This window comes from Triturus cristatus, chromosome 11 (assembly GCF_964204655.1).
Source record: "Triturus cristatus chromosome 11, aTriCri1.1, whole genome shotgun sequence".
Taxonomy (NCBI): domain Eukaryota; kingdom Metazoa; phylum Chordata; class Amphibia; order Caudata; family Salamandridae; genus Triturus; species Triturus cristatus.
The window spans coordinates 320880790-320904340 of NC_140594.1; the positions used below are offsets into that span (position 1 = coordinate 320880790).

The 23551-nt window shown below is 41.5% G+C and overlaps 1 protein-coding gene across 3 annotated transcripts in view; it reads right to left on the reverse strand.

Moving 5' to 3' along the window:
* WSB2 (WD repeat and SOCS box containing 2) overlaps positions 1 to 23241 on the reverse strand; it is a 401974-nt gene extending 378733 nt beyond the window's left edge. The window contains exons 1-2 of one of the 3 annotated variants that reach the window (XM_085634631.1): positions 23106 to 23241; positions 14913 to 14952 (exon numbers count right to left, since the gene is read on the reverse strand). In XM_085634631.1, the coding sequence (XP_085490757.1) occupies positions 14913 to 14952 (40 nt within the window). In that variant the 5' untranslated portion in view covers positions 23106 to 23241. Of the gene's footprint in view, positions 1 to 14912; positions 14953 to 19437; positions 19501 to 23034 lie in introns of those variants that run through there. The other 2 variants (XM_085634630.1, XM_085634632.1) reach the window with 2 other exon arrangements.
* Positions 23242 to 23551: the final 310 nt, after the last annotated feature.

Genomic DNA, 23551 nt, shown 5'->3' on the forward strand with positions numbered 1-23551 from the left:
TGCTGATATGCAGGGCGGTACCTCAGCCTTATGGATTTTTTCTGGGAATGTGAAGCATGAATATACACTCAATTACACCCCGACTGGAGCGAAATCTGCTCTCTGATGACTTTGCATACCCCATCTACGGTAACACCAGCAAAAGAAATAAAAGATCTGCATTTGCATTCCATGAGTAAAGCATCAACTCTGTTGCATCACCAAGAAGAAAAAGGAAGGCTGAATACTTTGGAACTTCAGTGTGGCAGGATGTGCCCAAAGAGTATAGGTTGTTCAATGATGCTCAAACAATTCTTGGGAGTTTGATACCTAGGTTTCAAGCAAAAGCAACTGCTCACTGGGTTCAAATCACCCGGTGGGAATTAATGAAAGCAATAAATGCTACTGAAGATGGCTTTAATGCAATTAAAGAGCTGCATTCAATCAGACTTATGTTGATGAAAAACAGATATGTTTTGGACTTAATGACAACAATCGAAGGAGGAGTATGTAGAAAAATTAATTCGGTATGCTGTACTTTCATACCGGCAAATGATGAAGATGAAAGAAATCTAACTCGGGCCATATTGACTTTGCATATTTTGCATACACAGATGAAGAAAGAAGGGGTTGCTCCAGATGAATGGTTCACTGGCTGGTTTGATTGGGTGCCGTCCTGGGTGTTGGGGTTGTCTAAGGCCTTGTTGCCTATTCTAGTTCTGTTGATATGTCTAGTATTTCAGGTTATCTTAGCATGATGTAAGAGGGTTACAGCTAAAGTGGGAGTATGTTTCCTATAATAAGAAATAAAGAGATGCAAAATACAGAATTGGAAGAAATGCACAGGGGTAGTGAGGAAGTAGTCAAAGAATCGACTAGAGAGGGGAATGAAAGGAATCAAAACCCTAATTTAGAGTTAGGCCCTAATTATTCTGTTTTACCTGTCAGTTGCCCAAAAACTGAAATATTATGTTAAAAAAAGAAACAGTATAATGTGGTATAAATGTGTGGTTAAATGTGCATGTTAAGTTACACATTTGTATCTGGAAATAACCTACAGCCTGCTTTAAAAAAAAAAAAGGTCTAAATGCGGTCTGGCTTAAGTGTTTTTTCTTCCCATTGTATGCTTGCTGAGAAACTTCCTGTCTTGAATATGTAACAGGAAATTCAGAGCAGCAAGAATGTTCTAATTGTAGTCTGTAAGTGAGGCGTGAGAAGTCATGAACACAGGGAAAAGCTGCAGGAAATATATGTAATCTATGTGGGACAGAACGGAAAAGCAGGAAGCTTTTTCTATTGTTCATATTGTATTAGAGTTATGGAAGTTAGCCGGAGCATGCTGGAGGCGGTTGGGGTTCTCCCAGGGCCTCCCAGAAAATCAGTGGTGATACACAGGACTTCGAAGAGAAGTTATGGTGTTCCAGAAAAAAGGTAAAACATCCAGAATAGTGACCAGACATTATGATAGCAAGGTAGGATACAAGGCGCTACCACTGACGTAGACCCAGATGTGGCGTGTACAGGGCATGTGCAAAAAGTGAGATTGATCACATGGAGGAGCCTCAACAATAACAGAAAGACCCGGAAGGTGACAGCACATCTCAAACGACACAAAATAGACATCGCAATCCTACAGGAAACACATCTGCAACAGGGCAGAGCGGACATATCATAGGTTGCCGGGTCAGTGCTACGCTGGTAATTATACATCGTATGCTAAGGGGTTCTAGTGTGGGTAGGCAGACAGTCGGGGTGCACCTGGCTTATACAAGGATCCGGGTGGAAGACATGTCATAGTTAAATGCTGTAAGGAGGATTTGACATTCCTGGTAATTGGGATTTATGGTCCAAATTATGATGACCCTCATTTTTACAAAGCAGACGAGGCAAAGACATGCCAATGGGCAGGCATCCCACAGGTCTGGGGAGGCGACTTCAATTGCATACTGAACCCAAACACTGACCGATCCAATGGCCCCCTCCTAGGCTCCCCTCTGCGGCGGCTACTGCGATTATCGGCATGATGCATAGAGAACGACTCACGGACATATGGAGACAAAGATCCCCTTACACTCCAGGATACGCACATTACTCAGAGGCATATGACACACACACTCGCATAGACTACTGGTTAGTTTCTACGGGATTGCAGTCGTGAGTTACGGACTACACCCCTCTGCCCAGGAAGTATTCGGATCATTCCCCAGTACTACTCACATATCAAACACCTAGGGCTCCGGCATTTACAAGGAGATTCCCGCCATACTCCCTCCTAGACCAGGTCTTCAAGGCAGAGAGGACGCAGGCTATAGCATACTTCTTCAAACACAAGACTCCGTCCCTACCTTTGCTACAGTTTGGAAGACCTTTAAAGTCTATATACGTGGATAACGATTTCCAAACACGCGGGAGTTCTGCGATCTTTCAGAGTTAGGCTAGCCACTCTCGAAAAGGAAATAGCTGAGAGGAAAAGTAAACTGAAGGAAGAAAGTGAACCCCAAATAAAAGCGGATATAAAGTGCAAATTGGCAGAATACCAAGAGGCAGCGAACGATGAACTAAAACATATGCAAGAATATACCATTTGGCGTGCTTACAGTGAGAAGGACAGGCCAGGAGCAATTCTGTCCGGGATACTTAGGCCCCCGAGAGCGACAGACGAAATCACAGAAATGCTAGACAGCGAAAGTCAGGCACTATGCACACCGGAAGCCATTATCAAAGAATTCCACAGTTGCTATAAGAAGCTGCATAGCTCACAAACACACTCAAATGAAGACGAACTGGCCAACTATCTTGCTTGCATCAAAATGCCTTGTTTAGCCCCAGAGCACAGAGAATACCTAATGGCCCCCTTACAACTGTCGGAGATCACGGCTGCCCAGCGGAGCATGCCCTCTGATAAGGCTCCTGTTTCTCATGGACTGACGATGCCATTCTATAAGACATTTCTAGATCTCTTAGCGGCATACTTACAACAGCTATATGAAGAGATGGCCGAAACCGGAGTAATGCCTCCAACAATGCGAGAAGTAAGGATAGTAGCAATATTGAAGCCAGACAGGTAGCCTGACAATTCCTTGTCATACAGGCCACTATCCCTGCTGAATGTTGACGCAAAAATGTACGTAAAAATACTTGCTAATAGGTTTGCATCATTGTTGCCAGGAATAGTACGCCCAGAGCAGGTGGGGTTCGTACCAGGTCGAAATCTGACCCTTAATATACACACATTGTTTGGGGTCCTGCAGTGGGTGGACCCAGACGTCAAGGCTGCCGTGGTATTTTTAGATGCAGAGAAGGCGTTTAATGCTGTAGAATGGAGATTTATATTTGCAGTACTCCCTAAAAGAAGGGTGGGAGATATATTTACTAAATTGGTCCTGCTATTATACACTAGCCCTGTAGCATGAGTGCGGGTAGGAAATACAGTTTCAGACACATTTGCGATTTCTAGAGGTACCAGACAGGGGTGCCCTTTATCGCCACTACTATCCGCAGTTGTGTAGGAGCCGCAGACCTGCCCGCTGCTGGAGTACCACAGTCATAGGGGACTCAGATTCCCAGAATACAGATTAATCATACCAGCGTATGCAGACCATAGGTTACTGTTCATTCGAAATCCCAAGGGCAACATGACCCCTACGCTTAGAGAGGTGGTGAGATTCGGGACTCACTCTGGCCTAAAGACTAACTGGGACAAATCCACTTTCTTCCCCATCACTAAGGCGACGAGGCCCCCGCAGTGGACCGCAGATTCGGTGCGATATCTAGGCATACAGGTCCTCAAAGACCCCTCAGTGGTGCAGAGCGAGAATTACGGTGTAGCCATACAGATTTTTACAGATGATGTGGAGAGGTGGATAAAACTTCCACTATCACTAATAGGACAATTCGCTGTAATGAAAATGGTGGTACTGCCTAGATTTCAGGTTTTTTTCCAAAATATTCCCATCTCCCTTCCGGGTACAATATTTCATCACCTCCGCACACTCCCTATTAGGCAGGCCTGGGCAGGTAAACAGCACAGAGTGCAATGGGACTCGCTTACACTACCTTATGAATTAGGTAGCCTAAATGTACCTGATTTGGAAATGTATTATAGAGCTGCACAGAGTACACATGCACACTAATGGGTTCATGGCCCACGCAACATTCCACACCTATACTTCGAGAGACACGGCCGCCCCAGTCTCTCCGCCACAAACCCTTTTTCGTGCCCAAACCAGAAGGCGCAGCAAATTAGACTCCATTCTGACTACGAAACAGGCATGGCGCGCGTTACTGAACAGACCAACAGGAACACTATTCTACTCCCCATATATCCCACAACAATGGTGTCTGTGGTTCCCACTAGGCCAGGAAGGCAGGACAAGGAAGGCGCTACAGATATTAGTGATAACCACGATGGGAGAATTTTTTACTGATGGTATGATAGGCACTTGGGAAGCACTGCACCAAACAATTCCCGACATGACGACAATATATAAATACCACCATGCAAGGCACGTTACAGGAACTCCTAGGGGAGGACATGGGGATAACCACGATGGGAGATTTTTTTACTGACGGAATGATAAGCACTTGGGAAGCGCTGCAAGAAAACAATCCCGACATACCACTACCACCGTGCAAGGAACATGTTACAAGAACTCCTAGGGGAGGACATGCATGAACCTCAAAGTATGGGCGCTCTTACACTGCTAATACAGACAGAAACACCATTCAAACTCATTACTAAGTTCTACACTAGCGCGCCAGAGGCGTGCAAACCAGCCATTCTGAATTTAAGGATGGATTGGGAGAGGGGCTTCGGGGATCTAGTCAACGATAAATGGACCACACAGGCTCATACATTTTAAATTCTTACACATGGTCTATTATACCACCGAGCGACAGTGGAGATATGAGCTCAGGGAGGACTTGAATTGTGGGAGATGTGGGGTAGAGCACGCAGGATTTATACACACGGCCTTGTACTGTCCAGCAATATACGAATACTGGTGAAAGATATTTAGAGACTTAGATGAAATAACAGACAGTGCTGGAACCTGACCAGAAGTGGCATTATTGGGATATGACCTAGACATCCAGCGTACAGTTCGGCAACTGGTCGCTATTGGCCTACTGCTAGCTAAGCGGAGGGTGGCCATGAGATGGCGGCAGGGCCGAGCCCGAAGCTATACGACTGGCACACAGACATGCTCTACTTTAACACTCAAACTGATGCATTTAACGAGCTACTCCCTCCAAAGAGCCGACTTAACTTCTGGGGTCCATACCAAGCTTACTTAGTAAGTAAGGAGACTGGAGTAGAAGACGGGGTGATAACCCAGACATAGAGAGAGATAGATGAGGAAAGGTATAAACTAAATTGTATTAATGTCAAACAAATGATCAACCCCCAGCTAGAGCAGTGCCTCAAGTATATATAGCCGATCACAAGGGGACAGAAAGAAGGTAACAATGTCAATGTACCGTACCGGTCACAACATACGTTAATAAATGCAATCTACTATTTGCAGACATACCTGGGTATCTACTGTTACTATGTTCCTGGAAAGAACTGTATCAAAATTTACAGTTTTCTGATGGTGCAGGTTAAACTCTGTACTGTGATGTGATGTTTCAATAAATACAATTAAAAAAGGGCAGTTTTTGGTGTGTCGCTTAGTGTTGTTTTATGTTGGAAAGCAAACAAATGGTAGTCTGACCATGTGAGTGGAGTCATTGTTTGAAAGGTAACTAGTACTGTATTTGTAAAAATGACATCTAGGAAGAGTCCAGCAATGTGTGTGGGTTTGTGGACGATCTGATGTAGGTTCAATGCGTCCAAGCTAGTGATGATCGTTTTTGGATCAGTTAGTGTTATCAGGTTTGAAACTACGTCTAGAAGTGTGTCTGAGAATGTTGCATTGCTAGGTGGAGGTCTGTAAAGGAGCAGGAAGTTACAGGAGGAAGAAGGTGTGGGGTTGCATCTAGTGGAGAGGGCCTCACAACCTTGCATGGAGATCTTGTCAGTTTTAGTCTTATTTAATGTTTGACTGAATGCAACAGCTAGGCCACCTCCTCTTTTGCCTATACGATTTTGGGTGATTGTTTGATAGCCTACAGAGGAACGGCTTCCTGCATGACTGGGGCCATATAATCTCCCAACCATGACTCAGTTATGAAGAATACGTCCTGTTTTGTCAGTGAGAAAGTCGTAGATGTGATGCTGGTTTTTAGAAAGCGATTGAGCATTTATTAGTAGGAAGTTTAGAGAATGTGCTTTTGTGATAATGTGACTTTTGTAGAAGAGTGAGCATTATTGTGTGGGCTTTTTATGGGTGTGTCCTTAGTGCTGGTAGTAGCTGTATGAGGAAAGCAGTAGGGTAGCTGTTCTGTATCAGGTTACTCGCCAAGAAGGCTTTTTATGGGTCTGCATGTTTAGGTGGTGGAGATGGTGGTTGAGAGTGAATTGTGTTGTTTTTTTAGTGTAGCCTTGTTGTGTAGTAGACATGGAGAAGCAAACTTCTGATGAGTGGCATTGTTCATATTTTCTTTGCGTTTGTTTAGGGCAGAACGTGTATGAGTTAGGGGTGGTGGTGCAGCATGTGGGTCTTGTTTTAAGGTTCTAAATTGTCAAATGGATGAGAGGCAGTTAAAAGAGTTGCTGTATACGTGCTAGGTGTGGAGAAAGAGAGAAAGCTTGGCATCAGTGTTTGTTCATGGTGTGTGTCATTTGTGCAGTCAGGAAGGTAGGAGAGAGTGTGTTTGTAATGGAAAAGTATTATTAGGTGTTGTGTGAGAGATTTTGGTGTGCTGCTGTGTGTGAGTTATGTTTTGTTGTTGAGGAGTTGTGAGAGGAGGTGCCGATATATTTGTTTTCTGAGAAGGATTTGTATGTAAAGTATTGTTTGCAAGTGGAGGTTGTAAGGTAAAGGGGTGGTGATGTGTTTGTGAATGAGTGTATATGGTGTGTAAGAGAGAATTAACTAGTTATTAGTGTGCTTGATTTGATTGCTGAAAGAGGTAATAAGTGTGGTGCAGTGGAATGCAACTTGTCTGGTTGTGTTACTGTCATAGAAAGAAGAGGAAGGTGCTGGAGGAAGAAAAGATGGAAGGGTGAGTATAGGGTTGTTGTTGTTTTTTTAAGTGTACTTTTTATTAAACAAGTAAGAAAGAAATCGACATTACAAGGTATATCATAGTATATAGTTATTTTGATGCAATACAATTACTATCAGGTAGTTGCAGAAGTTGGTATCGCAGGCTGGTGAGTATAGGGTTGTTGGTGACAATTAGGGGTCTGTTTGTAGTAATTAGAGCAGGACGTGTGTGTCTGGATGGGATATAGTTAAATATGGTGTGAATTTGGGTTGTGTTTATGATGAGTGGATTAGTTAGTGGTATAGGATAGAGCGGTGTATTGTTTGTATGTGATGGTGCAAATGTGTGGTAGCTGGGGTAGAAGGATATATAGGTGTGGTTTATGGGGTTTTGTAGTGGTTGCTGAGACATTGAACTTTGTGTAGGGTTAGTTTGCAGTAAATGAGTAGAGTACATGTACTGTGAGTGTGGCAATATGTAGGTCTCTATAATTTGCTGCAGTCTACACATGGTAGTGTGGTGGTGGAGTGAACAGGAGAGTCTGCAGAACATACAGGATCTTTAGGGGAATGGTCCTTTTTACAACAGCTATGCGACCCAGCCAGGATAAAGTAATCTTTTAACGATAATATGAAAGAAACAAGCATTTGCAACGCAATAGGTCTCGCATTTACGAGATTTTGAGCCATTGGCATTGTAAATGACAATGCCTTTTATTTAGGTTTTAAAATATAAATAAAAAGGCATTGTCATTTAAAATACTATTAGCTTAAACTCTCGCAAATGCAAGACCTATTGTGCTGCAAATGCTTGTTAACTATATCTTCAGTTTACAGTAATTGAAAGTCAATAGTATATGTTTTGTGCTAATATGAACCAACATTTCTGTTGATTTACATAAAAATAAAAAGTTTGCTTATCTGTTCTAAGTACTCTTGCCTGCTTGGAAGTACCCGTACTTCTTAAAGTGGAGGAAGTGTTACATTTGTAGGATAACTAAGCTGGTGAATTTCCTGCCGGATTTCACATTTTCTCCAGAAATTGAAAAATCACCACTACCAACCAACCCAAAATCATGGCATATGTCAAACTCCCAGAAATGAACTGAGTAGATATTTTTACAAAGTGGGATTATCAACAGCACAACAGCAGTGTACCAATAAGGAAACTTGTAAGCTTTGACCGAAAATGCAAAACAAATAAGGGAGCCTGGTCTGTTGATCGGAGGGTCAACCAGCATCTTCATCCTTATTTTATATCATGTTTCGAATCTTCAGCCAATTTAAAGTTCCAAATACTAACAGAAGAATTTGTGAGTGATCACCTGAAAGCACTATGTACATAACACATTTTTAGACTGAGCAAAACATGAATAAAATCATTTTAGGAGGGGGGGGGGGGACATATATAAAGAAAATACAGCACGTACATCTAATATAAGTAGTTTATTAGTGTGCACAGGTCACATAATTGAAAGGATTTGAAAGAGTGTTTAAAATGAAATATATATACACGCATCATGTACTACTAGACATGCTTTGATCATACTGGGTCTTGGTAAGTATCTATTTTCTGACAATCTGAAACAAACAATATTTATGAAACCATTTTATGTAGCGCTGATGTGTGTATTGTGTCAATGCAGTGCAATTCCAGGCAAGATCTTCTTGAACTTTTACTGAAATGAAACTGATGGTGTAACGAGTCTTGTGTAACATGCAAATATGCACTGTGAGAATGTTCTTGTGTGAATTTGGACGTGAACCGTTTATAGTTAAACTGTTATGCAATACGTAACGATCCTTATGTGAAAACATTTTTATACAAACTGCTCTTTTGCAGAAAGAAATTGTTCTTATGTGATACCCGCTGGTGCTTATACGAGTTGCACAAAAATGCTAAATAGATAATACATGATCGTATTTGTGTGGAAAAATTATTTAAAGTAAGCAAGATAAACAGTGTCTCATAATCACATGTAACATATCAGTCAGTACGCATTGAAAATGCCTGCGTTGTGTCACTGCATGTTCACTCTTCAACCAGTTTGTCACCATGTCGTGCGTACTGACAGCATAACCGGGAAGTACAGACGACAACGAGCATCGAACAAATATGCATTAATTTAGAAAACGACATAGCTTAGGTAAAGATATGGAAAACGTGAATATGGCCACAAATATTCACAAAACACACATGAAAGAAAACACGAAATGCAAAAAAATGAAAGATAAACCACGTTCTGAAAAGCAATAGCGTGTAATGATTAGTGGAAGTACAGGAATAAATCACTTGATGGCAAAGAAAAAAATGGCCGGTGGTATTGGGAATAGTTACATTTATGTTTGGTTTGTGAAGCCTCGGGAAGTTAAAAACGTACTGAGGACAAGCCAACCAACGCACTGACGAGCGCCACTCTGAGAAATTTGCTTTTGGGTGAGGTAAGGGAAGGGAGGAGCAGGTACAATTGCCAATGAGGAGCCAGCTTGTAGCACACCCGCTTCACGGCTGTTGTGAAGACTTTCCTTATCTGCTTGTTAAATAAACAAGCAGATAAGAAAAGTCTTCACGACAGCCGAGAAGCAGGCGAGCCATTCCGGATTGGCCGGACAAAAAAGCAAAAAGGAGGCACCCCAAAAAGCTTATTTCCAATGGCAGGCCACCGTTTAGCATAAACGGTGACGCCAGCCAATGGAAATAAGGGGTTGGGCTTCAAGCCCTCTTCTAAAACTCATCAGCAATAAATCTCGCTGAGCGAGCTCCGCATGTGCGCAGCAACGCTAGGCGAGACCTACAAAATCTAAAGCTAATGAGGTATGCTAGCCAATACAATATTAATTATGATGTGACATTTAACCAACTGTTAATGACGTGCATGCTAATGAGACTACTGCCTTTTAGTCAATCTGGGTGGGGAAACAAGGGTTTTCTAAACATGGCTTCGTCTTTCCTTAGCAGATTATTTTTGTTTACTTCTGCAAGCCTGATTTGGATATCACTGAGGGGAGTACTGGAATACAGAATTATATGACATTATCAGTAAAGGTTAGTAACTTTGCAAGTATAATGAAATAAATGTGGACTTGTATTATGGTTAAACATGAAGGCTTTATGGGTAAGTAGTAATGTCAGGACCAACACAAGTGACCGTACCATGGATTCTTGACAGGCTCACAATCAATCAGAAATATATAGTTACGTTGGGATTTTCTCAATGCAAACCTTCTCTCAGAAAGAAAATCCCAACATATCAGTAGTGTTCTTCCTAAGTAGAAAACAAAATGTGTGTCAGAAAAACTGTCTGATATAGCTGCTATTTACCCACACACAGATTGTGCTATTATAAGGTTGCACAAGACATTATTTGTGGCGCGCGAACACCATTTGATTTGAATGTTACTTGGTATGCTACAAAAAAAAAAAATTCTTCAATGACATAGCATTGCATAATGATATCCGTTTTCAGATTCAGAAATATAATGCTTGCCTTAATTTCAATATTTAATTTCTTTTTTAATTTTTTCTCCTGTCAAATGGGGATAGGTGGTTAGGTCAATCAAAACAGTGATTACCATCTCTTTAAGCTGTAAGAGGAGTAATGAGCTCCTCCATGGATTCTCTACACCACCCAGAGGAACTCTCTGCAGATCTCACTCGCCCACCTTACCCATTCAGACAATAGACTGCTTTTCAATCAGGAAGTGGGTTGTTTTATCCAGAGACTTGCAGTAAATTCTAGAAAGCCAATGGAAATATTATGGGAAACCTGGTTTCCAAAGCCTCCCTATGATAATAAGTGACCCTGTACTCAGCCTTGGTGACCAACTAATATGTAAATCAGCTAAAACCAACAATAATCATCCGAACGGAAACCTGCTATTCTCACTGAAGCAAGGAAGGACACAATCCTAAAACAAATTTAAAAAAAATTGGAAGCAAAACTCCTTTCTAACAGAACATTCTGGAATCTGGACTCACCATTCAAATAATAAAGGCTATCAAGAACCTCAACTTTAAGGGTGATGGACTATTGTGACTACAGCCAAAGGGAAGAAGGGAAGTGGTCCTACTGCAAGAGACGGAATGACTACTTCCTATCACTGGAAACAGTGACAAAACTTTACTTGACCTCCTGAGTTTTTCTCCCCATTTTTACACAATCTACCACTAAAATAAAACAAATATTAATACAGACAACAGATTACAACAAGCATTGGCATAGCCAATAGGTCTCGCCTTTGGGGCTTTAGTTTTTAGGCAGAGCTATTGGCTTTAACATTTTTAATGTGTGTTGTAGAGCATTGTGAATGTTGTGCAGAATTTTTAAAAGATATGTTGTAATAAAAAAAAGTGTTATAACCATTTTTGTCAACTTATATATAACCTAGAAAACATTATATACAACTGAAGTACCCTAATAAAAACCAGAATTAACACCAAAAATGTGTTCTAGTTTTTTCGTTGTCATTTTTTCCCTGCCTGTTCTAATGCTTTTTTGATCTCGTTTTTATTGTTAGGTGGGGACAGTTTATCATAGTAACATAAAATAACGTGTATTTGTAGAGCGCACTTTCTTCCGCAAAGGGGCATCTTGGCGCTGAATAACAAACATCTATTGGTTACCCAGCTCATTAGTACTCATTTTCTTGACCTCAGAAAGGATGAAAGGCTGAGTGAATTTGCCGGGATTTGGACCTGTAACCATGAAGTCGAACACAGTCCCCTGCAGCGAGCAGAAATACATGTAAAACCCGGGAAACATGGTGTAAGTTGAGCACAGTGCATGTGTGTACAGCACAGAGTAAGTGAAGAACAAAGAATATACACCACACATGGAAATATGTTGTAAAATATATGCACAGCAGAGTTCCCAGTAGGGCCCTGTTGTGGCAATACATACTTTGAGGTTAGTGTGTGCAAAAACAGGGGTATAAAGGGTGCATGTAAAACACAGGTAAGAGGGCAGTAGATGTACAGCACCGAGACCACAGAACAAGGCAGGCCACGAAACACAAGGTGGTAGTAGTATATTGCACAGACAACATGCCGAGCACACAGCATGCGCACACGACTGCCACATAGCACAGAGTACACGTACAGCATGCAAAGTCGATATGGAAGTCATTCAGGTGGTGGTAGCGCATTTAAAAAAGGGTGAAAAGACATAGAAACATCAGAGTATATGTAAATCAAGTACCAGTGGAAGAGAGTACACAGAGTTAAGCACACAATACAAGGTAAACGTGGAGCACGTGCTACACGTACAACACCGAGGACAAAGAATGGGTGAAGGAATGAGTGGGCGTGGAGTAAGTTAGTATGATGGGGGAGTAAGGGATGAGTGGATCTTAGTGGAAGAGAGCTGGGGATGAACGAGGGCATGAAGGGGTGATTGATGGCAGGTGGAACAGGGAATGGAGAATAAAGAGGTTGAAGGTGAGTGAAGGAATGGGAGTGGCAATGAAGGATGTGGGGAGGTGGTAAAGGAGGAGATGAGGAATGAGGGAGACCAAGTTGGGTGGGGAGGATGGGACGGTTGGAAAAGGAGGGGGTAAAAGCACACGGGGAGGGGCGTGGAAGTGAGATGGGGACCCAGTGAGGGTTGTGGAGGCAAGATAGAACTCAAGCAAAGAATTGGAGTGTTGGGGGTAAATGAGTACAGGAGGGCAGTGAAAGGGAGTGCGGGAGAGAATGTGTGGAAGGGAGAATATATTTTCAGGGTGAGGTGTAAAAGGGTAGTGCAGAGTGGTTTTGTAGAAGCGACGTGGGAGAGGAAGTTAGGGGTTGTGAAGTGGGCAAGGAAAGCATCTACGGCTGTGGGGGTGAGAGAGAACTTAGGGGGATAGAGGGAAGCCAATGTGGGGCAAGGGAGAACCGAGGTAGGAATTTGTGAGCGGAAGTAAAGACTGGGTTAACAAGAGCGGGCAGGGGGAATGAGGGTGAGGGGAAGGCATATGGGGGAATTAATTGAAGATGTAAAGGGAAATCAAACCGCGAAAAGAAGTGGAAGTTAGACAATACGGATGTGAAACTGCTGGAGGAGGTCGAGAGGCTGAGGGGTCGGAAGGAGAGGAGGGAGGCATGGTCGGAGAGGTGGGGAGTGAAAAAAATAAGCGCAACCGCTAAACTGAAAGCAACCGCACTGTGTTTAATGATCCACGACGAGGAATGCAGCTGGCACCCTGCGTGCCGCTGCTTGCTTCCGACAGCTGGATGCCATAGGAGTGAGGTGGGGAGTGAAAAAGACAAGCACGGCTGCTAAACTGAAAGCGACCGCACTGTGTTTAATGATCCACAACGAGGAATGCAGCTAGCACCCTGCGCGCCGCTGCTCGCTATCGACGGCTGTATGCCATGGGAGTGAACCTTTACAGAAAAGGTGGGACATACACCTGCCTTTGGCCAATTGCATGCTTTCATTTTTTAAAGCTGCACGCAAAGACCATTAGAATGTGTGAAGTTAAAAAACCACACGGACAAGTTTCGAGAAAGTCTGGAGTGATTCCAAGAGGCCTTCCCATAGAGCGACGCATGCGCGCAGTGCTAGGCTCGACCTAAAAATGGTCTACCTCCTTCCTGAGCAGCAGGCAATCTCAAATCATCACTGGAAAAGTTAGCTCACCAAATACAACCTCAACCTAGGGAATTCTCAAGAGTTAAGCATTATCTTAGCACTCTTCAACCAACGAAATGCTTTACATGATCTTTTTTGTCAAAGTTCGAAATTGTTTTCACAAATACGTGGACAACTCAAATTTCTTTGCAGTGTCTGTTGACCAAAACCAATACTGATGCTCTCAAACACCAATCATCGTACAATAGATAGAGGCTAAGTGGGGAAATCCAAACAGTGACGAAAAAACAAACAAATCTTAGGCTCAAAGTTGCCCACCTACATACTCATAAATCACTCTCCATGGCTCCTACATTAGCCCCCAAACTAAGGTCGAAGCTTTTTGACCCTAAACTCAAGACAGGGAAACAAAAACAGCACGTCATTCTCCTCTAAAAACGCAATGTTCGCAAGAACAGAAAGAGCACATTACAAATCGACAACTTAGCAGCTTGATAGATCTCACAAGTCTAAAAACCCAAAAAAGGACCTCATCCAAGAATAATAATGATATAATAATGGAATTCCTGTCACCTCATGGGCCCTGATAAGACATCTGAGTTTTATCAAAGATTTATTCAAGCAACTACACAAATTGTCTAGCTCCATTAATTCTACACACCCACAATTACTCTCACAAAAATGACAGTCAACAGCCTGAAGTAGAGCTCAACTTGACATAAAGAAGCAAGAGCTTGGGTAGTCTGCGCTTTAAGAGCTACCTAAATAATGCACACATCTTGCAAGCACAATGCCAATGGAAAAGAGTGTATGTAAAATGCATTTAGCATTTGGTAAAGTAGATAGCATCGTAAGAAGGAAGCAACATTAAAATCATGGTCTCTGAGAACTACTTTATATGTGGCTTGGGAGTCCCAAATCAAAATGTTCCCTCACGAAAAGTGTGATTTTTGTAGAAGCATTGCTGGCTGATAAAGCAGACCTAGGGATCAAAGCCATAAATACGGGAAAGAATATCACACAATCAAAATACATTAGCAAATTAAGAAAACTGTCTCATAGCCCGGCCTGGAAGACTAATTACATCACGGATCGCTTGATCCCCTATTAGAGAGATATAGATGTTTTACTGTTAAATCACAATGGGGAAAAAGCGCTGTCTAAATAACAGAATGCTGTATCTTTAAAAATGTAGCAATAATTTGCAGTCTCCTCCAAATGAATATCTAATTGAATCGGTGATCAAAACACTACAATATGAACTCACCAGCCGATGGGTCACATAATTCTTCTTGAATGAGCTCCATCTGGAAAGAAAATCAACAGAGAATGATGGGTACCAAACTCAATCACTGGAAGTCAGTACACTGGGGGTAGGGGGGGGGGGGGGGGGGAGGAGGTGAGGACTGTTGTACGCTTTTAAATCTTTAAAACTCTCGTGAATTAACTGTCGCAAGAAGCCCATACACTCAGTATCTTTCCCGGAACACACCATAAGCAAAACTGTGAAACACCCTCATCACCCAATGCCTTGTATGTTGTTCATTAACCACTCTGCCAGCACATACTGCCCTGTACACTTGCTAACCCATTACACTGCCCACCAACTATTTGTATTCCTCCTGGTCACCCGTGCCAGTAAAGTGACACTCGCTTAGGCCTCAACAATAATTTGGAGTCAAAGAGTCAGACCTTCACATTGTTTACTTTGGTCGGACATGCCAAAGGCTGAGGGAGGAAACAGAACTAAGCTCCTGTGTCTATGGTTACTCATTGTACAATGGTGAGCTTATAATAAGTTTGGCCCACAGTATCAGTCAAACATACAAAGAGTTTCCCCGGGGAGTTTCCAACTAAGTTATATGACAAGAACAACAGAGATCTTAGTTGTTAAGGAATCAATATATGCTCCACAAGATAAATTATAAATATATCATGGAATCTTTTAAGTTGGTGAGAAGAACCAGAATTCTGAAACACTGATTAATAAAGAAATGACGGAATTAGTCCATTCCTCAATAATACAGAAGAGACACCACCATGAGAAAAAGAAGAGATGCCAGTCCAAAATGCTTCCGATAATGAGGGAACACTATTATCTTTTTCGGTATTTAATTACAAAGTCCGGGAAAAGCAAGATATAGGGACCAATGGGGCAATGAGTGGGTATTAATTAGGTCTTTATTGGTGTACCAGTTGGTTGTGTCTTTCAGTGACATTTTTCTCTTGCAAATACTGTTAATGTGTTCAACTCCTATAATTCTGGGTTCTCTCAGGACATGAGCCAGGGCCAATAGTTTTTTTTTTTTTTTAAACAAAGGCTGAGGGAATCTTTTAAAAAACAAATAAGAAAGGAAACAAAGAGACACTCAGTCTGAAGGTGTTGTTGCCACCAGTGGGAATCATACCTTCGAGATCTAGTAGGAAAGGGATATAAACTCTGATTTCAGTCTATACGGAGGAGAAGGAAGTGGTGTTCATACGGCTATTTTAACTGTAGCAAATGAGAAAGGACACACCTTGAATTAACATTTTGAGCACGAGTTCTGGTGCTTCCTTCCGGTTGTCCTGGCTGAGTCTGAGAGATGAGTGTGTTAGATGTGTAACAGGCTGTTCAAGCATCATGCAAACTAGAGTAGACATACCTTGTGAACTCCAGTGTTTTATGAGTGTATTGCAATGTCAAGTGCTTTTGCAAGTTGACAGTTGGTTGCTTAAAATAAATGACTGATACGATTGATAATTCTGGTGAGGGTTTTGACCATATATGTGATGACATATACGATTCTGGGAGATTCCTTCTTTGTAATTGTTTTCGAGAAGGGCTTTGCAAGGAGTTAACCTAGCTCTTTTGGATGAGCTTTTTAGCAACCTCAGCAGGTACCCTCTTCTTTTCAGTTTTTCAATAAACAATGTGACATGTTTGAAGTAATCCTATTTGGTCATACAGTTACGATATATGAGAAGTAAATGGGCATATGTAAGGTTATCCAAGAGACTTCTTCAGAGGAAAGATTTTATAATAAAGTGAAGTTACTGTCTGTCAGTTTTGTGGACAGTGATGGTATCAGTGAATCCTTTTGTGTCTTAATCCAGTTGTCCTGAAAGTTGAATTTGTGCTGATCGGAAGTCATGCTAAGTTTAATGCCTATGAATTGGTCATTCAGTCACATCGAAAATCGCTTAACTCTTGTGTTGTTCCTATCCAGATGCAGAAAATGTCATTGATATACCTATACCAAGTTGCAATATTGTTGCGGAATGGATTAATGGCAAAGATAAAGCATTGTTCGAATTCAGCCATGTAAAGAAGGGGTTCCTTCCACTTCTAGGTACAAATCTACACCGGAAAAGCATAGGTTATTTTTAAGGTAACTCTTGAGAGTGAGACAATAAATTGGGAACCATACTCTGTTTCGGATTAAATACCCTGAAAGATAACTCTTTTTCACAACTTATTAGAAATGTTAAGGGTTGTCATTCAATCAATAAGTTACATTTTTTAGGTGAATTTTGAACATCATTTATCACTGTATACACTTTTTTTTTCAATAGGTCACCGTTTCTATTTTCTATTATTGATCTATGCATTAATTCTGCCATTTATAAATATTCATGGTTCAGAAATTGTGGTTCTTCTCAACAATATAGGTCAAAAAGGCTATGATACATTTATGATGTATTTTGTTCAAAGTTGACTTATGGACAATATTTGATTCCAAAACAACCAAGATATATTTTGTTCTTGTTGTATAACTTAGTTAGAAAATACCCGGGAAGGCTCTATTGTAGGTTTAACTCATGTATCTATGGGCTGAGCAGGAAGGGATGTTGACCAGGAGAAGTACGTTCCATCAGTTACATATTCACATGTCTAACTGCTGTTGTGGGAGTGTGAAACATATAGCACTTCAATTACAAGCCATTGTTAGAGTTTTAACACCCAAGCAAAGAATTAGCACATTAAATGTAGAACATTTGTTTTGCAGATTGAAAAACTTTTCTTTTTAAATGTACCAAACAAGCTTGTCTCCCCTTTGTTTTAAAGTGATGTAATTTATAAAAGGTAGTCAACATCTTAATTTGTTATAAATATAAGGGGGATTTACAACATGTAAAATAACGTATTTATTTTTATTTACCATTTGTAATAGTCAGTGTATTGCTGTTTTTGAATAGCTCTCACATAATCGGTACGCCCATTCACACAACTATTATAAGCAGAACATGATTACAAACATCTGAGTATCCCACAAGTTAAAAGGCAAGTGTGCCTTATGGAACACGTTTCATAACTAAGCACAAATAACTAAATTTGAAATAACATACAACTTGATAAGTGCCAAAAATAAAGAAGAATAGCGGTTTATTCCTTCTTAAAGCAGCAGTAACCATCCTTAGTTTGAGTTTTTGAGTATGGCAGATATAATAATAATTAGCGATGGATACATTTTCTTTTTTTCCAACTATGCTCAAGTTTTACATCAAACTTTCACTCCTTTAACTGAACATGGATATGCAATAGGCAGAATACAGGTGAGATGCTAGCGTAAACGCGAAGTGTACTTTTATTTATGTTACATATCAACCCATGCAACATACATGGCTTGTTTGGTATCACATTGACAAATCAGATCAGTATTACAAATACTGTTTACATTTATACGAATAGGGGCATTAAACAAGGCTGTGTTTTGGCCCCGTTGCTGTCAAAACTGTAAACTGCTGACCTAGCAGGTGCATTAAGAAAGCGAAGGCATTCCCATCAAGAATAGGTCCTCATACTATTTTAATTCTACAATATGCAGGCAACTTAGCTATTTTGGGCCTAACAAAAACAGGTCTGCAGGGATCACTGGAAGAACTTCCAAAATAAAATTTAAGAAATAAGGCGGTGGCAAATGGAAATAAATCCAAAGTGATGGCTTTGGAACACACAAGTACAAATCAAAACCTTCATGGACATTTGATCCAGCCCAGATTGCTTATACAATGTCATACCGTTCCCTGGAAATCTGGCTTGCGGATTTGGGCAAACCTGTTAAGCACTCATCGTCTATAAGAAAAAAGCTAGCAACCTAACTTTCACCCTCTGCCACTTAAACACAAACTTGAACAGCCCTTCTGCAGAGTTTATCATAACGGTTATAAAAGCAAAGCTAAACTCCACAATCTCATACGGTCATAAAGCCTTCCCAGCTAAAATCGCCACAACATTAGATAAGCTGCAATGCATTACATGTAGACACATTTTGAGGCTAGCCCAGTATATCTGTTGCACCCAGATATGAACAGAATTTGGTATGCTAAAACAGGACATAGAATGTAAGTCATCCTTCATTAAATGCTTCTACCAGTTAATGCATGCAACAGATGGATCATTAAAGGTAGTTCTATAGGAGTTTTCAAGGTGCCAGGCTATGACTAGGCTAGATATACAGTCTCGGTTACCAGCGATTTACATCTGAATCTGGATACCCTCCAACATATCGCTCTATCTTACTTTGCATTAAAGTCCATCTTAAAAAGACAGGTTGTGGAGCTGGCAAGTAAATCTGACGTAGAAACCTTAGAGCCATATGATCAGTTAAAGTCCATACTTCCCTCTTACAAAACCCCACACACGCAATATTACTTAAAAGAAATCATAAAGTAAAACATGCAGGAGAAATATCATATGTGCAAGATGTTTGCACCTGCTTATCATTTACTATAGAGACAACTGGATGAATAGCACAACCGCCCCAACGAAATGTAGATTCTGCACCTATAAAAAATAACCCATCACTCACCTGCTCTATTACTTCCTAGAATTTATGTTTCATGTTGCAGCATGCTGAAAGCAATGTTTTTCTAAAAAGGAATGTTTCATTGTATGGACGCATTATCAATTTGTTTTAACTCCGGTGACATAATCGAGCTGGCTTGATATGAAAAATTACTAAAATCATTTTGAAGAAAATGTAACTGCTGGAATAATTTCAAACAGTTGAAGTAATTTTATGGCAATCCACCACATGCATAGCACTGTTTATCAAGAGGGAGGACTGCTCACCCCTATTCATCTATTGTAGGTAGTTCAATGACTGTTAAATACCTGCCAGTAGGGAGGTATGGGATCAGACTGTCCATGGTAGTAGGAAATAGGCAGCTTTAACTAGAATGTCTGAAATGAAATGTTACATAACGGATTTAGGATCTGCAAGATTTTAGTCAATTGGTCATATGAATTATTTCAGCTAATCTTTATATTGAACACTTCATCTGTTTTTAACAGGCTTTCGTTTTTTCTATTATTACATTTTTGTAATGCTTATAAGTAAACATATATGAAATAAATCAATTTAGTCATTTATTTTACATGCTTCTATACTGTATTTTTTATGGGAGCACCTTGTGTATGACAGCAAATGAGGTTATGATAAGGTTTTAATTCTTCCCAATACTAATGGCATACTATTCACTCCCAAACCCACAACAGTTTGACACTACTTCCTTGCTTTTCCGACTCGATATAGGACGGCTTGGGTGTCCAGCGCAGGGTGGCATAAGCAATGTTTTGCTGCCTGCGATGTCTTTATTCTTGGCCATCAGACAGATAACTCCAGGTATTCTGTGAAAGGATTTTATTAGAAATAACAGCCTTAGGGTTGTCTTCCTCCAACTTTTTGAATGCCTCTCTCCATTTTTCTGTACTCGTTTTTCCTAGCTTTAGGACTCTGCGGACTTTACCACTGCTAATCAGTGCCAAAGTGCTTGTGCTCTCTCCCCTAAACATGGTACCATTGACTCGTACACAATTGACATATTTAATTTGCTTATACATCCATATTAAAGTGTACTACATGTGCCCTGGGCCTGCAAATCAAATGCTAATAGTGGGCCAGCAGCACTGATTGTGCCACCCACATATGTAGTCCCTTTAACCATGTCTCAGGCCTGCCACTGCAGTGTCTGAGTGTGCAGGTTACTGCCACTTTGACTTGCCATTTAAAACTACTTGCCAAACCTTAAACTCCCTTTTTACTACATATACGTCACCCCCAAGGAAGGCCCTTGGTAACCCAAAGAACAGGGTGCTATGTAAGCAAAAGGCAGAACATGTACTTATGTGTTTTATATATCCTGGTAGTGACAAACAGCTAAATTTGTTTTTCACTGCTGTGAGGCCTACTCCCCTCATAAGCTAGAATAGGAATTCCTTAAAATACCTTTAAGCTGTAATTCCTGATCAGAAAGGAGTACCTTTTTCCAGTTTCCTATCTTTGGAAAGGTAATGATAAATCCTCTTTACTGGTAAGGTCCGATTTAACATAAAATTTCACTTTTAGAAAGTGGACATTTCTCTGCTCGTACTGCTTTGTGTGCCTTACAGCCTGTCTCTAATACATGTCTGGGCTAGTGATAGATTCCTTTGTGCATTCCTTCTAGACAGCCACAGAAAAGGGCTGGGTGCCATTTAGCACCCATCTGCGTTCATCTGCATTCCCAATGGGTCGTACTGAGAGGATGGGGCTCACCCTTACCCGTCAAAGGGTAGTGACCTGACCCCATACAAAGGACTGCTCCCCCCCCCCCCTGCTGGTAGTCTGTAGTGAGGGCTGGGGTGATTAAAAGGGATACTGGTGCACTTCAAAACCACTCTTTTAAGTTTTCCTCACATCAAAGGCTCATTTGGGTATAAGTGCTGGGTCTCTGGCCCTAGCAAATCAAGACACTTCTGGATTTACACAAAATTTCTGTCAGAAGAACTGCGGTGCAGCGCAAAGGAATCAACTGGACTGTTTTTCTGAAAGGACTGAATTTCTACTTGATGCCCTACGGCCTGCTGCTCTCTAACTCTGCTGCAAGGAGAGCTTGACTCTGCCTTTCCTTCAAAGTGATCTCCAAGTGCTTGTTAGCTTGCCTCCTGTTTCTGAAGTCTCAGGGACACAAAAGACTTCCTGCATTTCTGCTGGGGCTGCCGTCTCTGCCTCGTGCGAGTCCTACCCTTGCTTGAGGTGCCTACTCCAAGCTCTGGGCCACTGACACAAGGCCTCATCTCCCAGTTCTCAGAACTGATGCGGGACGATGCAAAGCTTTGCCGAAAAGACTCTCGGAAAAGATGACGCAAAGCCTCGCAGACTGCGCCCCAGGATCCAAGGTACTTGTTCAGCAGGCCCAAGTCGGTCCCTGTAGCTGGCCCATACTCCATCGCGGTCACCCTGAACTTTGGATTTGCACCAGCCCCTTGCGACCTGAAGTAACCTTTTTAGCACTACCTGCTTCTAAGGGCTTACAGCATTTATTTTTTCAACCTTCAAAAACTCGACTTCCATTTGATGGATTTTGATCTTTTCGGACGTTTTTACCCAGATAAATATTCTCTATTTTTCTAAACTGTTTTGGAGTCTTTGTGGTGTATTTACTGTGTTGTTGTATGAGTTGTTGCACAAATACTTTACACATTGCTTTCTAAGCTAAGCCTGTCAGCTCTGTGCCAAGCTACCACGGGGTGAGCACAGGATAATTTAAGATTGTGTTGTGTCTTACCCTGACTGGGATTGTGGTCCCTACTTGGACAGGGTGCATACCTCTGCCAATTAGAGACACGATTACTCCTCTGCCAATTAGAGACACGATTACTAACAGATTTGTAGAGAACTTTATCACCTGAGGGGTATCCAGGCAGAGGAGTAAGTGAATAGGTTGATCGGTCTCCTGACTGAATAGCCAGGTCTTTAGTTTCTTGCAGAATTCGAGAAGGACTGGAGATGTCCTGACATAGTGTAAAAGATCGTGCCATTATTTGGAGGCGTTGTAGGAAAAGGGACGCACACAAGACCTGCTCCTTCGGAAGTAGGCATTTCCACGAGGAGGAGTGAGGCTGAATAGTTGCCTGGAGGGTTGGTGAAAGTTGAGGCGGTGGCTGAGGCAGCCAGTTCCTACGTTGTGGAGAGCTTTGTATGCGTGGGGAACACTTGCCATTTCGCCTCGGTGGACCTGCTCATATGATCGAAGACAGGGTGCCCTACTATTAAATTGGTGAACATGGATCGCATGCTCGCGCTACTTCTTGCCATCACCTCCTACTACCAACTTCTTCATCATCCCTCAACAACCACTTTCACTGAGTCCACTTCTTAGTAGCCACGCCACAGTGAATTATCTGTACCTCTCCTAGTATCCAAACCGTCTCCCTATGCTACCCGGTGTACAATCATCTGAGACTTTCTGTAATACCCATCTGTGCCCCTCGCAGACACCCCACTCTCCAACAGCTATTTCCTCAGAACCCCGCTTTATCCGTTTTAATACCAAATGCAACCTCAATTACAGCGTAGCTTGCCGATATTCACTTGCCGGAATTGGTCTATACCTTCCTAACCACATCACCCAGCCCGACGTACCTGGACAGCGAACGGAGCTCAGGGGAGAACGGACCAGTCACTCACATTTACAGTTACAGATTACTGTCTACCTATACTCGGCATCCATGAGGGCCACACGTTTTGCTCCTGGCACACTGAGGATTGTGAATCCTCCAAACTCTCTTCCTTCTCCCACCACTGTCCCCTCCTACTGTCACCACCTGCTTCCTGTCAGCTGCTGGGAACAAACGGAATGGAAACAAAGAAAGGACAATCAACCCCTGCTTCTTTTATTAAGCTACTAAAATGGTTCGGCCATCTTAGAATAGTTATAATTGATAGGAATTTAAGTGAAAACTCGCATTTCGCATATGAACAGCCTTTGTTTAAAATCCTTTCTATAATAACATTTATTTACATTTTCACACAAATGTTAATCACAGTGTCAATTAGAAAACGATTTCCCTTAATGGTCCTAGGATGTTTGGTAAAAGAATGCATCGTAAATTAAAATGAAATTGTCTTGCTTTCAATTCGAACGCATATGTACTATATA